General features: G+C 38.1%; 1 protein-coding gene across 4 annotated transcripts in view; it reads left to right on the top strand.

The window, feature by feature from the left end:
* Positions 1-18,323, top strand: part of LOC138363910 (ankyrin repeat and KH domain-containing protein 1-like) — a 177,212-nt gene that overhangs the window by 56,828 nt on the left and 102,061 nt on the right. For 3 of the 4 annotated variants that reach the window (XM_069323371.1, XM_069323368.1, XM_069323370.1), the window contains exon 2: positions 5,567-5,702. The exons of the other annotated variant lie outside the window; for it this stretch is intronic. In XM_069323371.1, the coding sequence (XP_069179472.1) occupies positions 5,649-5,702 (54 nt within the window). In that variant the 5' untranslated portion in view covers positions 5,567-5,648. The remainder of the gene's footprint in view (positions 1-5,566; positions 5,703-18,323) is intronic. 4 annotated transcript variants of the gene reach the window in all.

Below are 18,323 nucleotides of genomic sequence, written 5' to 3'. Positions count from 1 at the left end.
TGGATGAACATGGTGCGGCAGAGCAGAAGACGATTTTCCTTTGGCCTTGTTGATCTGCCTCCAGATGTCGCCCAAGGACGTATGCTGATTTAACTTGGCATACCACTCGAGCCATTTTTCTTCTCTAATTTTTGCTGTTTCTTCGTGCACATGATCTCGGACAGCTCTAAGAAGTCCTAGATTAGCTTCGGTTCTATCTCTTCTGAAATTCTTTCGTGCACGATTTAGTCTGTTATGTAGCTCTTTGATCCTATCACAGTAATACCAATGGTCCTTGTGTTGTTGGGTAATTGTTTTCCTCTTGGGGATGGCGTGATTTGCTGCTCTATGTATAAGCCTTCGAGTTAGCTAGTGCTCCAGCTACACTGTGCTGCCTTGTGGACAAGGAAATCAAAGGACACGCTCTTGCTTTTGCCAAAGGAAGCCTGCTTAACCGAGAAGCTTAAGTCAAATTCCAAGGAAAAACATCGACCTCAAAGAGGCTGGAAAATGAAACTCCGCTGGGAGGAATACTAAGCCCCTTCCACTTCAACTGTCTCATGGAAAAATTCATGAAGCTCAAGCTACCAAAAGCTAAACTTCTTAACTATGCAGACGACTTTGTGGTCATCATCAATGGCAAAGGTGCAAGGAACCATGCACAAAAATGCCTAGATATTATCAGCAAGGAAGCGGAACGCATAGCAGTGAAAATAAACAGCAATAAAACAAAAGCAATGACCGTTAAAATGAGAACTCAAGACATCAGACTGGCAATACAAGGACAAGAAATTGAGTGGGTTACCTCTTTTCAATACCTAGGAGTCATAATAGACAACCAGTTGAAATTCACTCAAGAAATTGAATATCTTCGGCAACGCTGTAAAGCCAGAAACTTAGCTTTGAGCTCTCTGACCAGTCTTAGAGAGGGTGCATCTCTACCAGTACTCAAAATGTACTACGTTCAAGCAGTTAGGTCACTCATCGACTATGCTGCCCCTGCTCTTACATCCCTCAGTGATAATCAATGGGAGAAACTGGAAGTGTCTCAAAATGATGCTCTGAGAACAATGCTGGGAGCACCTATATGGACGCGTAGAGAGAACCTTAGAATGGAAACAAATTTACCAGCATTAGAAAACAGGATGAAACAAAGGATAGCCGCTATAATAGGAAAACTTACTGGAACAACCGCCAGGCTGTCAATCAAAGACAACATACAGAGATCATTTCAGAAAAACCTACAGTATAGAACACGCTCATGGATGGATAATGTGGTAAAGATTTTAGAGAAAATGGACATGAAATGGACCATTAAAAACAAAGGGGAAGATGGACCATATCAACACTTTCGACAGCCTTCTCCATGGGAAGAATCGACTCTAAAGATAATCATTGAAAGATTACCAGCTAAAAAATCAGCATGTGACCCGCAGAGGCTCAAGGAAGTAATAGAACAACAAATGGAAACTATCTCTAGACCCACAACGACTCACATCTTCACCGACGGATCAGTTGATCAAGAAAAAGGTTCTGCTGGGGCAGCAGTTTACACTACCAACCATGAAGCTTACTGGAGCATGAATAGTGGGTGCTCAACATTGCAAACAGAATTATATGCCCTGAACGAGGCAATAAACTATACAATTGAGAATAATTTACATGATGTAATCATTCATACAGACTCTAAATCTTCGCTCCAGGCATTGTTATCCAGTCAGCACACAGATAATATACAGAAATTCACAGAAATTCAACATATAGGAAAAAATGCCCATAATCGAGGGCTGTCAATCACCCTAAATTGGATACCAAGTCACATTGGCATAGATGGTAATGAAAAGGCAGACTCACTAGCAAAAACTGCCACTGCTCTACCTGTTGTACAGGTTCAAATACCTCCAAGTTTCTCACAGATAAAGGAGCAAATCAAGAAGAAAATATTCTCAACTATCAAAAGTCGCCACAGAGCCAAAGTAGCGGAAGGAAGATCCACTGCGATAAGGTACGAACAAGCCACTGGTTACTCCTCTTTCAAGCCTGGCAAAGAGATATCTAGAGACATTGCAGTAGCCATATACAGACTCAGACTTGGTTACAAGTGCTGCTGGGAGGTAATGAACCCAATAGTTAAAAAGAGTTTCACATCTGTGAAACTGAAGCAGAGGCGCCACTATTGCACTACTTACTGGAATGTGAAGCTACTGAACCCCTGAGCATCAAACTCAACATTAATCCAACGACAGCAGCTGCATTAGATGCACATTCCACCGCGACTACAATGATTAGAAAAGCTGTTGAGGAATGGGACTCATTAGTGAGCATTCTGCATCTACATCCGCCACCAAGATAATGTTAATAAAACAAGACTAAAACCAGTGCACTAAAACAGAAGCGATAAATAAACATGAAAAAGGAGAAATCCCCTCCTCTATTTTAAACTTAGACCCAAATATCACAGAAACATGGTTATCACGTATAGCCAAACTCAATTACAGGCTCACCATAGCCCGTGCTACATGGACACGTCGTTCTGAGTAGCTAAATCTGTAACAACAACAACAACAATGGCTCGCAAAGCTATTCTTTGCATTCTTTAAGCACCCTGGCAAACACTTCATCCGGCCCTGGGGATTTGTTTGGTTATAGTTTTACTATTTGTTTAATTACATCCTCCCTGGTAACTGCTAAACTAGTCAACCTGTCCTCGTCCCCACCCACATAGACTTGTTCGGCTGAAGGCATATTGTTAAGTTCTTCTTTAGTAAATACAGATATAAAATATTTATTAAAAATACTATTCATCTCCTTGTCATTATCCGTTATTTGACCTGTCTCAGATTTTAATGGTCCTATCCTTTCCCTAGGCTTAGTTCGATATAACTAAAATTATCCCTTTAGGATTTGTCTTCGCTTGCCCTGCTATGTGAACTTCATAGTTTCTTTTTGCTTTCCTTATCTCTTTTTTAAACATTTCTAACCAGTTGTACGAATTCCTGTTCTAAACTGACTTCCCCTTTCTTAATCCATTTGTACCATTCTCTCTTTTTACCTATAAGGTTCTTCAAATCCTTTGTTATCCACTTTGGGTCATTAGTATTCGATCTATTCAATTTGTATGTTATACTACGTTCCTGTGCTTTGCTTAGAATATTCTTAAATAAGTTATATTTTGAATCCACATCGAAGTCCCCTTTTACGTCACCTATCGCTGGGTTCATGTCTCGCTCCAAGACCGGCCCACCCCCCCATGCCCAAGACTTTCCAATCTATTTGACCCAAGAAAAGTCTTAGGCTATTAAAATCAGCTTTTCGAAAATCTGGCACTTTAACAGAATTTTCTCTTACAGGTCTATTCCATTCAATGCAAAATTTGATTTCTTTGTGATCACTGTTCCCTAGCTCACTCCCTATTTCGATGTCATTAATTTGTGTTTCCCTATTAGTTAACACTAAATCTAAAATATTATTTTCCTGCATTGGTTCCTTAATGTGCTGGCTAAAAAAGCAATCGTCAATTAATTCTAGAAAATCTGCTTCATTATTCCCTGTTCTGTTAGACCAATTTATTCCACTGAAATTAAAGTCACCCATGACACAAATACTGCTAGACCTAGATGCTCTAGATATTTCATCCCATAAGTGCTTGCTTCCATCCTGTTTAAGTTTGGTGGCCTGTATATAACTCCTATAATAAGATTATTTGCTCCTTCGTTTAATTCTATCCAAATAGTTTCTGTATGTGGCTCAGCTTTGATTACTTCCTTGAGACTACATTTCAAATTTTCCGTTACATATATGGCTACTCCACCTCCTCGTATAATATATCTATCTGTGTGAAATAGTTTAAATCCATTTATTTGATATTCATCTAATAGTTTTCTATTTTCTACATTCATCCACGTTTCGGTAAGTGCAATAATATCTATTGTTTTTGTGCAGACAAGAGCTTCAACTCATTTATTTTGTTTCTTAGACTTCTACTGTTAGTGTAATAAACCCTAAGTGAATTGTTATTTTGAGGCCCTTCTCTTTCCCTGATCATTTTGCCAATTTGTTTCTCCAACAAACACATACTTTTATTACCTTCTTGCTCCCTATCAATTCCCATACCACTATCTATTAACAGTTTAAACCCAAACAAATGCCTCTAACCACTGGTTCAAACGAGTTCGCAACAGCAACAACCCCATCCCTCGATAGATGCACCCCATCATGAGCATACATTTCACTTCTTCCAAAGAAGTGTTCCCAGTTGTCTATGAAAGATATTGCATTTGATTTGCAATATCTGTCCAGCCGGCTATTGACTCCAAGTGCCCTCGACAACCTTTCATGCCCAACGCTCTTTCTTGAAAGGATGCCACATATGATCGGGATTCCTCCCTTGCTCCTAACTAATTTTATGGCTTTGTTAAATTTCTGTATCAGTTCCTCACTCCTAACTCGTCTAACATCATTACCCCTTCTGCTCTAATACAAATAATGGGTTTGTTCCCATACCCCGTCATAATATCTTTCATGTTGTCAACAATATCTCCAATTCCAGCTCCCGGATAGCAAACTCTTAACCTGTTCCCCCTATCTCTATCACGAAACGTCCTGTCTAAATACCTCACCTGGGAATTTCCCATAACCAAAATTCACTTAGGTACCTCCTTAACTTTCTGAGCACTTTGAGGGGCCTGTGATTCGTTGCTCTTCGTTGATTTCCCTTTCGAGTGAACTGCAGGCTCACCAGAGCACTCGTCTTCCAACACGGCAAATGAATTTGAAGTCCTTAAGGCGGCCTTGACAAGGTCTTCTTAAGACCCCTGTCCTTTACGACTTTCCACGACGAGGTCTTTTTAATATTGGTCTCCTCCTTCGTTTCTTCTCGATGTTTCAGCTGTTGTACCTCCTCCAGTAGGGAATCCATCTCTGAATTTGGAATTCCAACTAGATTCATCAGTTCCTTCCCTAATCCTTCCATTATTGCTATAAAATATTACAGCAATCGGAGCTCCAGCTAACACAACCTCTCACTGTGACTGCACCTGACTGACTGATCGGGATTCCTCCCCTGCTCCAGCTTCATGATTGGGATTCCTCCCCTGCTCCTAACTAATTCTATAGCTGTCTTAGACCTCTGTATCAGTTCCTCACTTCTAACTCGTCCAACATCATTTCCACCTGCACTAATACAAATAATGGGTCTGTTCCCATTTCCAGCAATAATATCGTTCATGTTGCCAACAATATCACCAATTCCAGCTTCATGATAGCAAACCCTTAACCTATTCCTCCTATCTTTGGCACCAAAAGTTCTATCCAAATACCTCACCTGGGAATCTCCCACAACCAAAATTTGCTTAGTTACTTGCTTTACTTTCTGAGCACTTTGAGGGACCTGCGCTTCGTTGCTTTCCCTTTCGAATGAACTGCAGGCTCACCACAGAACTCGTCTTCCAAATCATGGCTAAAACGGATTTTCTCCTTTATTATTAATATTGCTGTTATTATTATTTGTATATTTTCATGCTCTTCACAGTATCAGTCACATATATTACAGGAACCCTAAAAGTTTTTTAATGAGCTCCTGTTGCAGAAATCTGTGGGAAAGTTGTAGATCAAGAATCATAAGTGAACATTGGTAAGAGAGTTTGGCCTTCAAAACACGACAACACAACATGACTGAGGAACCCTGCAAATGTCCTGAGAATATGAGAGAAGCTCTGCCCTTAGTACGTATAGACTATATTGTATTACTATTATTGTTAGTGTTGTTATTGTTATTATTATTATTATTATTACTAGTATTATTATTGTAGATTTATTATTATTATTATTAAATTAGTACTAGCTGTACCCGGCCACTTGTTGCTGTGGTTGTTGTGGCTCAGCGTTGCTGAGCCACAACCATCTTCCTTTGTCTCCTAGTCCTCCCCACCATACCCTCCCCCGTCCCCTCGTTCTCCCAACCATTCTTCCCTCCCCCGTCCTCTCGTCCTCCCAACCATTCCCCACTCCCTCGTCTCTTTTTCCTCCCCCTTCATCCTCCACTCCAGCATCCCCTCGTACTCCTAACCATTCCCCACTCCACCATCCCCTCGTCGTTCCCACTATCTCCCACTCCCCCGTACCCTCGTCCTCCCTATCATTATCCCCTCCTCCGTCCCCTCGTCCTCCCTACCATTCCCCCCTCCCCATCCCCTCTTCCTCTCCACTATCTCCGACTCCCCTATCCCTTTGTCCTCCCAACCATTCTCCATTCCCCCTCGTCCCTACCATTCCTAAATACTCTGTCCCCTGTCCCGTCTTCCTCCCCCTCTCCTGTCCCCTCGTCCTCCCCACCAACCCCCACTCCCGTCCCCTCGTCCTTCCTACCATTCCCCACTCCCTTGTCTAATGATCAAATGATCTGATGTTCCCATCAGAAAATTGGGAACATCAAATGATCTGGGGTTAGTTTGACAATGAAGTTACGCAAACACTTACGAACCTGTACATCTTTTCTCAATCTTTGGTAGGTTTGTTTACAATTATTAAACAGTTAATTAGCTCCGAAGCACCAGGAGGCTGTTTATAACAATAACAACAGTTGAGTGGCAAATTTTCAAGCTTGTAAACTGTTTAATTAATGTAACCAAAGCCGTCAAAGATTGAGGAACGATGTACACGTTCGTAAGTACTTGTGTAACTGCTTCATGAGTCTGGCCCCAGATGTTCCCATCACTGAAATATAAGAAAAGCAGTTCAAAAAACGAAATGAAAATTAACGAAAAAATAAAAAATAAACTATACTCACGAAATGAACGGTATGGTGAACAACACAGCTCAATTCCAAGACAATTCACACAAAATAATTAAATCAAAATTAAAATAAATCGAAATTTAGGAAAATTCCATTTATCAATGAAATCAGAAACATTGAAATGGAATCGTAACATATTATTATAGCATGTGTTGGTCTTGTGTGCAACAGATGGCGATGTTTTTCAAAAACGCATGTTTTTACCTGTCACAGGTTTGGTATCTATATAGTAGGTATATAAAAAGACGCCCCTATTTATGTATACACATACTATACATAAAGACGCGCCTATTCAAATGCAATGTTGAGTCAAAATTTCAAAGCAATCGGTAAAGAGGTTTCGAAGATTTCCCCTCACATGAAAATCACATGAAAAACACAGATTTTTCAGAAAAAGCATATCTTTTTACCGTCACAGACGTGACATCTTTATACTATGTATATAAAAACCTGGCCGGATGCGAATGGAACATTATGTGAAAATTTCAAAGCGCTCGGTGAAGAACTTTCGGAGATTAGGGATTTTTAACAAATGAACATTTTCATTTTTATTTATAGAGATATTCTTCTTATTATTATCATTATTATTATTATTATTACTGGTATTATTATTATTATCGTTATTATTTTTGTTCTTATTTTTATTAATGTTATTATTATTGTTGTTGTTCTTTTTTATAATGTTATTATTAATTTTATTATTATTATTATTGTTGTTGTTCTTTTTTATATTTTTATTATTAATTTTATTATTATTATTATTGTTGTTGTTCTTTTTTATATTTTATTATTATTTTTATTATTATTATTATTGTTATTATTGTTGTTGTTATTATTGTTAATATTATTCTTATTCCTATTAATATTATTATTGTTATAATTGCTATTATTAATATTATTTTCTATTATTGTTATTATGAAAATATTATTATTATTATTATTGTTATTAATATTGTTATTATTATTGTGAGGTTATATGCATTTTTTCTATACACATCATAGCCTAAACTTGGGTATCAGACGTGTAATGACCAATTTGACCACAAACAGTCTAGATGCAGGCGATGAGTCACAATAACGTGGCTAAAGTAAGTTGACCAGACCACACACTAGAAGGTGAAGGGGCGACGACGTTTCGTCCGTTTTGGACCATTCTCAAGTCGATTGTGATGAGGAAGTGGAGACAGGCAATAAATAGGCAAGAGAGGGGTGAGGAGCAAAGGTGTAGTAGAGAAGATTGTAGGAAAACGAACTGCAGAGGGCCTAATTGTCCATGCGAGGCAGCTCCTATTAACCACCGAATGAGAAAGAGATAGTAATAGGAATAAGAAGAGGATAGCAAGGGAACGTAGAAGACAATGAACAGAAAAAAAGAAGAGAGAAAGAAAAGAAAAGAGAAAGAAAGATAAATGGAAGGGTAAGCTTATGTTAGGTCACGTTTGTTAGAAAGATTAGAGCATTTAAGTATATACTGTGAAAGTGAAGAATCCACAGCAACAAAACCAAGACTCAAGTTCATGTTGGGTACATTGTGTATTAGAGCCGATTCAACAAGACAGCGTCTGTGATGAGTAGAAGCAGGAAAGATTATTTTGGAGGAAGACCAATCAATGGGATGATTAGAATCCCTCACATGGCAGAAGAGAACATTCTTAGTGTCTGCAGACTTATATAAATATATATATATATATATATATATATATATATATATATATATATATATATATATATATATATATATATATATATATATATATATATATATATATATATATATATATATATATATATATATATATATATATATATATATAAATAAATATATACATATATATATAATTATTAATTACAATTAATATCTTATGACACTTTCAATTACCAAGTTAAAAAATATGGTCCTAAATAATATGAAATACTCCTTTCTGATCAGGCTCCTGATTGATTCTTTAGCCAGTGCCTGGAATCACCAAGGACACTGCCCACATGCCAGGTTTTAGTCGACTTTAAACCATACCACGACATGGAACTTTACAAATGGTGTTTGCCATATAATCTAGAAGCAGGTTGACACTGCAGAGGCCATCTCAATCCACCACAAAAAAGCTGCTCACCATTAGACAAAAGAACACAAAGCACTTCTCAGCCTACTATGCAAGGCCCGATTTGCCTAATAAGCCAAGTTTTCATGAATTAATTGTTTTTCGACTACCTAACCTAACCTAACCTAACTTTTTCGGCTACCTAGGTAGCCGAAAAAGCTACCTAGCTAAAAAAGTAGCTAAAAAAGCTACCTAACCAACCCTACCTAGGTAGGGTTGGTTAGGTCCGGTCATATATCTACGTTAATTTTAACTCCAATAAAAAAAATTGACCTCATACGTAATGAAATGGGTAGCTTTATCATTTCACAAGAAAAAAATTATAGAAAATTTAATAATTCAGGAAAACTTGGCTTATTATGCAAATCGGGCCTTGCATAGTAGGCTGAGAAGTGCGTTCTGGCTACTAGGTACGACATATATATATATATATATATATATATATATATATATATATATATATATATATATATATATATATATGTCGTACCTAGTAGCCAGAACTCACTTTTTGGCCTACTATGCAAGGCCCGATTTGCCTAATAAGCCAAGTTTTCCTGAATTAATATATTTTTTCAATTTGTTTTCTTATGAAATGATAAACCTAACCATTTCATTATGTATGAGGTCAATTTTTTTTTATTGGAGTTAAAATTAACGTAGATATATGACCGAACCTAACCAACCCTACCTAACCTAACCTAACCTATCTTTATAGGTTAGGTTTGGTTAGGTAGCCGAAAAAGTTAGGTTAGGTTAGGTTAGGTAGGTTAGGTAGTCGAAAAACAATTATTTCAAGAAAACTTGGCTTATTAGGCAAATCGGGCCTTGCATAGTAGGCTGAGAAGTGCGTTCTGGCTATTAGGTACGACATATATATATATATATATATATATATATATGTAAATATATATATATATATATATGTAAATATATAAATATACACACATATATATATATATATATATATATATATATATATATATATATATATATATATATATATATATATATATATATATATATATAGACCTCGACATCCTCACAGACCAACATCACCTCAGCACTGAAACAAGGATTATCAAGAAACTAACAACAGTATATGGAGGACCTATGGCAATTCCACGACCAAGAGATGGCTTCCTGAACCTTGCAGGATTTAACCTCACTGAGGACCAAGTCACTCTCCTAAATCTGGGCATAAACTGTCATGTTATGTCCAGACCGAGTGAAATGGCCCGGAAAGTAGAGTTGGAAATTCTGTTGGACGACATATTCGACCTCGAGACACAAAAGAAGGTCACTACCAAAGATACCTTACAAGCAGAACTTATTGCAGAAGGAGGAAAGAATCGAGGCAACTACAGAAGCACCATACTGTCCCCCGAGCTTAAAGCGGCAGCTAAAAGCCTTCGTGAGAACAAGGAGATAGTTGTCAGGAGAGGTGACAAGTCGCCAATATATGTCATTCTTAAAAAAGACGAATATCTGGCGAAAATGAACATCATACTCTCTGACCAAACTAAGTTCCAAAGGGTAACGAAGGACACTACAGCCGAATTAAAAGCAAAGGTCAACAAACTGATCGAAACTGTGAACGCCAAGAAATCCGGACTCCACCTGCCAAAGATCATTGGGGAATATAAACCTGGATATGCGTATGGAAATGTCAAGACGCACAAGCCTGGAAACCCACTTCGGCCAATCATTAGCCACATACCCACACCCACGTACAGACTGGCGAAGCGACTCAACGGCCTGCTGACTCCTTATGTTCCTTGCGCCTTCAGCCTGAAGTCTCCAAAGGAATTTGTGGACTTACTGCGGGGCACACGGGCCACAGGGATAAGAGCCTCGTTGGACGTAGAATCGCTGTTTACCAACGTACCTGTGGACGAGACAATCGGAATGATAGCCGACAGAGTGTATCGTGATCCAGCCTGTACTCCTCTTGACATGCCAGAAAGTATTCTGAGGAAACTACTCCAAGCTTGTACCAAAGAGGCACCCTTCTTGAGCCCGGATGGGCACATGTATAAGCAAGTAGATGGGGTCGCCATGGGTTCTCCTCTAGGTGTCCTGTTTGCAAACTTCTACATGGGTACCATCGAGCAAAAAGTCTTAGTCGACATGAACTTGAAACCGGCCATATACTGCAGGTATGTTGACGACATTTTTACACAGGTACCTGATGTCAGACATCTGCAGGAGCTGAAGGAGGCATTTGAGCAGAGTTCCGTGCTGCGTTTCACTTACGAGACGGAAAAGGATGGGAAGCTGCCTTTTCTAGATGTAACAGTCATGGAAAAGGGCGGAGGTTTCCACACTGCAGTCTACACTAAGGAAACAAACATAGGAATGTGCCTAAATGCCAACAGCGACTGCCCCGACAGGTACAAGAGGAGTGTTGTTAACGCATACGTCGACCGTGCTCTCAGCCACAGCTCAGAATGGAAGCAAGTCGACGAAGAACTCTGTAGGGTAAGGCAGGTCCTAGTCAATAACGGCTTCTCCAATGGTTTCATCGAAGACATCATAAGAAGGAAAGTGAAAAGCCATGCAACCTCTGAAGAGACAACTAACACAACACCTATACCCCCTATTAGACTATTTTACAGGAACTTCTTTTCCACAGCTCATAAAACGGAGGAAAGGGTCCTGAAAGATATTGTTAATAGAAACGTTATCCCTACAGACAAAAATCAGAGGATACAACTGACGATTTACTATAAAACCAGAAAAACGGCCAGCCTACTCATTAGAAACTCTCCAGACACAAAACAGAACGCTTTAAAAGAGACTAACGTCGTCTATGCCTTCAAATGCCCACTTGGGGACTGTAAGCTCCAAAAAACCCAGTATATAGGCAAGACAACAACATCTCTTTCTAGGCGTTTAACGATGCATAAGCAACAGGGCTCCATTAAGGAACATATAATCTCTTCCCATAACCAAACCATCGCCAGAGAAATCCTAGTAAACAACACAGAAATCATCGATAGATACAGCGATAGCAGGCGGCTTGACGTTTGCGAGGCACTACACATCAAGAAGTCAACACCAGCAATCAACAGCCAATTATTGCACAACTATATTCTACCCACCTCAAGACTCCGCTCCAATATAGAAGCATCAAGAAATATGGACCAATAGGCTTTCTACAAACACTTCTATTCAATACCCATTGTTTCTGTTCTGTCTTGTGTTGATACTTTTAATACCCTATTAATATCCCCTCCTGTTCTGTCTTGTGTTAATGCCACATCACCCTTCCCACCTCACTCAAATGTAGATATAATATCAGAGAGATGTAAGTTCTAATCAGTTGTGTATTTGTGAAGTCTTTGAAAATGTAATAAGTTTTACGAAACGCGCCCGTGTCGCGTCAGACTAGAAATAAAAATGAATTTTGGAGAAGTGATTTTTGATTTACCTCCAACAGTGAAGCGTAATGTACGAAAGATTGAGAAAATTCGTGTTAGAATTATTAATCTTACTTTTTCGGTCATATTTAATAATATATATATATATATATATATATATATATATATATATATATATATATATATATATATATATATATATATATATATATATATATATATATGTATATTTATATATTTATATATATATTGGTAAATATGACCGAAAAAGTAAGATTTTATAATTCTAACACGAATTTTCTCAATATTTCTTATGTTTCTTTTTACTGTCGATGGTAATTGAAAAATCAGTTCTCCAAAATTCATTTTTATTTCTAGTCTGACGCGACGCTTGAACGCGTTTCGTAATAACAAATTACATTTTCAAAGACTTTAGTTTACACACACACAACTGTAACACTTAACGGAGTTTTACTAATTCTAACGCTAAACAGGAAACTACTCCAGGCTTGTACTAAAGAGGCACCCTTCTTAAGCCCAGATGGGCACATGTATTAGCAAGTAGATGGGGTCGCCATGTGTTCTCCCATAGGTGTTCTGTTTGCAAACTTCTACATGGGTACCATCGAACAGAAGGTCTTAGTTAGCATGAACTTGAAGCCTGCCATATACTGCAGGTATGTTGACGACATTTTTACACAGGTACCTGATGTCAGATGTCTGCAGGAGCTGAAGGAGGCATTCGAGCAGAATTCTGTGTTGAGTTTCACTTACGAGATGGAGAAGGATGGGAAGCTGCTCTTTCCAGAAGTAACTGTCACGGAAAGGAGCGGAGGTTTCCACACTGCAGTCTACTCTAAGGAAACAAACATAGGAATGTGCCTCAATGCTAACAGTGATTGCCCAGACAGGTACAAGAGAAGTGTTGTCAATGCTTACGTCGACCGTGCTCTCAGCTACAGCTCAGGATGGAAGCAAGGGGATGAAGAACTCTGTAGGGTAAGGCAGGTCCTAGTCAAAAATGACTTCTCCAATGGTTTCGTTGAAGACATCATAAAAAGAAAGGTGAAATGCCATGCAACCTCTGAAGAGTCAACTAACACAACACCTGTACCCCCTATTAGACTATTATACAGGAACTTCTTTTCCACAGCTCATAAAACGGAGGAAAGGGTCCTGAAAGATATTGTTAATAGGAACGTTATCCCTACAGACAAAAATCAGAAGATACAATTGACCATTTACTATAAAACCAAAAAAACGGGCAGCCTACTCATGAAAAACTCTCCAGACACAAAGCAGAATGTCTTAAAAGAGATCAACGTCGTCTATGCTTTCAAATGTCCACTTGGGGACTGTAAGCCCCAAAGAACTCAGTATATAGGCAAGACAACAACATCTCTTTCCAGGCGATTAACAATGCATAAGCAACAGGGCTCCATTAAGGAACATATAATCTCTTCTCACAATCAGACCATCACCAGAGAAGTCTTAACAAACAACACAGAATACAGCAATAGCAGGCGGCTTGACATCTGCGAGGCACTACACATCAAAAAGTCAACACCAGCAATCAACACAACTAATGCACAATTAATGCACAACTATATTCTACCCACTTCAAGACTCCGTACCAATATAGAAGCATCAAGAGGAAGTATAGGCCCTTTGCAGTTACTTCCATTCTTCCTTTTCACTTATCCAATTTAAACCCATTGAACCGTGTTCTGTCTTGTGTTGGTCAAAAGTTTCTTCACCTCATCCAAAACTTTTTCAACATATCACCTCACCCAAATGCGAGTATATAAGACAAACTGTTTAGCGTTAGAAGTAGACCACCTTAGGCAGTGGTCCAGTCTGACACCACTCACCACACCACAAGGAGCAGTGTAGTCACAATTCGACCCAAACGTCTTAAGGTCAGAGCTACTCCACTTGACGGTCATGTTATCGGGAGAAGCAATATTTTAAAGGTCATGAAGGACGTTACTTTCCTCGAACCCACTGACATTAGTCAGGAAGGTGAAGATATCGTGCTCTTTTTTTATGTGAAGAGGAGCAAGAAAAACTCCTGACTAACGATGTCATTCTTCGCAAAGAGCACTACTTACATCCTTACTTCCCACATCAGTTCCTGGCCGAAAGAACTGTTTTTAACAGCAGGACTAGCCAGTGGATCGCTGACCGACCTCAACATCATACTAAGGACAATATTGAGGACGAAAATCCAAACCTGGCTGTATTCAACCTAGAGTTCTGAAACACCAACAAAACGTCAATGAAGATCACGTTCACCACCATAGCTGCGGCCACCCAGGCTACCACACAAGGATTCTTTTGCTTCGGCCTAAAAATACCACCCCACCAAATAAAAAAGGAACGATACCATGAGATCCAGCAGTGCTTTAAGTGCTACGAGCTCTCCCACCCGACCAACAATTGCCAGCACCCTGTCCAGAGGTGCAGCCTGTGTGCATTGGACCTTCACTACTCCATATGCAAGGCAACAGTCCATCACTGCTTGCTCTGTGATGGCAATCACCCCGTAATTTCCTACCGCTGCCCTCGCAGACAGGAAAGCATCAAGGCCCACGTTGAAGCCAAGAGAAACAACCCTTCTACCTCCTCTACCAGAGCCCCAAGCGTTCAACCTACCACCTTAGCTCTCACTAGTCGACCAGAAGACTTTCTGGTCTTACCAACATATGGCTCCTCCCAGCAGGCGACACAGTCTTCTCATTGGGGACCCAAGGTCCCACATGCTCCTTCACAGCCCCCTGCATCACGTGCAGGCATTATCTCTGGTCTTATTAGACTATCGGAAAGGCTTGCATGACCAGACAACCAGCGCTTTGTCAGTGAACTAAACGCGTTATACACTGACAATGGCCTGGCCCCCATCATAGCCACTGTGGTAACTCTCACTGCCTTCTCTACCACTCCGGAGACTACCACCAGGATGACCATGCAGTCACCTTCAAAACCTACCCCAGAACTGCCCATGACCTGGGCGACACAAACAGAGGTAATTCCTTCTCCAGCCCCCCAACACTCCTACCATCACTATCTCTGCAGCCGCGCTAGCAGACATGCTGTCTACAAACGATAACAGCACCACTAGAGCTCCTGAAATAGCTACAACCACCGATCAACGACACCTAAGCCTACCTAAGGCTGCGAGGCGAAAGACAAAAACTCTCACAACGGAGGTTACGGACACCTCAGGCGAGGAAATCATAGTAGGAGCTCCACCGCCGCATCACAAGTACGACACCTACATGGTTCAAGAGTTCCTCATGGAGGCCACTTCACCAAACTTCAACGACAGCACTGCTCAGCCAAAGTCGCAGGCTGAGAAACCTGGAGGAAAACGGGAAACCTGGAGGTCTACACTAATCCCTCCAGCTCCATAACTGGTATAGCCAGCCCCCCAGGCTGAAAACCATCATGAAGACCCCCATCCGTCGCCAGATCTATAGTATCAGCCACTGATACAGATAATGGCTCCAAAAAGCCTCCACTTACGGGCTCACCATAGCCCGTGCTACTGGAACATATTGTTCTGCGTAGCTTAATCTAAAACAACAACAACAGCGTTAGAATTAGTGTCAAACTCTATTAAGTGTTTTCAGGTTACAAGTTGTGTGTGTGTAAACTAAAGTCTTTGAAAATGTAATACGTTATTACGAAACGCGTTCAAGCATCACGTCAGACTAAAAATAAAAATGAATTTTAGAGAATTGGTTTTTTCAATTACCATCGACAGTAAAAAGAAACATAAAAAATATTGAGAAAATTCGTGTTAGAATTATTAATCTTACTTTTCGGTTATATTTAACAACATATATTTACAAGAAAGACTGCTACATATATATATATATATATATATATATATATATATATATATATATATATATATATATATATATATATATATATATATATATATATATATACATATATATATATATATATATATATATAAATATATATATATATATATATATATATATATATATATATATATATATATATATATGTATATATATATATATATATATATATATATATATATATATATATGTATATATATATATATATATATATATATATATATATATGTATATATATATATATATATATATATATATATATATATATATATATATATATATATATATATATATATATATATATATATATATATATATATATATATATATGTCGTACCTAGTAGCCAGAACTCACTTCTCAGCCTACTATGCAAGGCCCGATTTGCCTTAGAAGCCAAGTTTTCATGAATTAATATATTTTCTCAATTTTTTTTCTTATGAAATGATAAAGCTACCCATTTCATTATGTATGAGATCAATTTTTTTTATTGGAGTTAAAATTAACGTAGATATATGACCGAACCTAACCAACCCTACCTAACCTAACATAACCTATCTTTATAGGTTAGGTTAGGTTAGGTAGCCGAAAAAGTTAGGTTAGGTTAGGTTAGGTAGGTTAGGTAGTCGAAAAACAATTAATTCATGAAAACTTGGCTTATTAGGCAAATCGGGCCTTGCATAGTAGGCTGACAAGTGCGTTCTGGCTACTAGGTACGACATATATATATATATATATATATATATATATATATATATATATATAAATATATATATATATATATATATATATATGTCGTACCTAGTAGCCAGAACGCACTTCTCAGCCTAATATTCAAGACCAAATTTGCCTAATAAGCCAAGTTTTACTGAATTAATATATTTTCTCTATTTTTTTTCTTATGAAATGATAAAGCTACCCATTTCATTATGTATGAGGTCAATTTTTTTTTAATGGAGTTAAAATTAACGTAGATATATGACCGAACCTAACCAACCCTACCTAACCTAACCTAACCTATCTTCATAGGTTAGGTTCGGTTAGGTAGCAGAAAAAGTTAGGTTAGGTTAGGTTAGGTAGGTTAGGTAGTCGAAAAAACATTAATTCATGAAAACTTGGCTTATTAGGCAAATCGGGCCTTGAATAGTAGGCTGATAAGTACGTTCTGGCTATTAGGTACGACATATATATATATATATATATATATATATATATATATATATATATGTCGTACCTAGTAGCCAGAACTCACTTTTCAGCCTACAATGCAAGGCCCGATTTGCCTAATAAGCCAAGTTTTCCTGAATTAATATATTTTCTCTAATTTTTTTCTTATGAAATGATAAAGCAACCCATTTCATTATGTAAGAGGTCAATTTTTTTTTATTGGAGTTAAAATTAACGTAGATATATGACTGAACCTAACCAACCCTACCTAACCTAACCTAACCTATCTTTATAGGTTAGGTTAGGTTAGGTAGCCGAAAAAGTTAGGTTAGGTTAGGTTAGGTAGGTTAGGTAGTCGAAAAGCAATTAATTCATGAAAACTTGGCTTATTAGGCAAATCGGGCCTTGTATAGTAGGCTCAGAAGTGAGTTCTGGCTACTAGGTACGACATATATATATATATATATATATATATATATATATATATATATATATATATATGTCGTACCTAATAGCCAGAACGCACTTGTCAGCCTACTATGCAAGGCCCGATTTGCCTAATAAGCCAAGTTTTCATGAATTAATATATTTTCTCTAATGTTTTGCTTATGAAATGATAAAGCTACCCATTTCATTATGTATGAGGTCAATTTTTTTTTATTGGAGTTAAAATTGACGTAGATATATGACCGAACCTAACCAACCCTACCTAACTTAACCTAACCTATCTTTATAGGTTAGGTTAGGTTAGATAGCCGAATAAGTTAGGTTAGGTTAGGTTAGGTAGGTTAGGTAGTCGAAAAACAATTTATTCATGAAAACTTGGCTTATTAGGCAAATTGGGCCTTGCATAGTAGGCTGAGAAGTGCATTCTGGCTACTAGGTACGACATATATATATATATATATATATATATATATATATATATATATATATATATATATATATATATATATATATGTCGTACCTAATAGCCAGAACGCACTTCTCAGCCTACTATTCAAGGCCCGA

This window comes from Procambarus clarkii, chromosome 12, assembly GCF_040958095.1.
Source record: "Procambarus clarkii isolate CNS0578487 chromosome 12, FALCON_Pclarkii_2.0, whole genome shotgun sequence".
In the NCBI taxonomy this organism is placed as follows: domain Eukaryota; kingdom Metazoa; phylum Arthropoda; class Malacostraca; order Decapoda; family Cambaridae; genus Procambarus; species Procambarus clarkii.
This window is presented reverse-complemented; position numbering and strand designations above follow the sequence as displayed.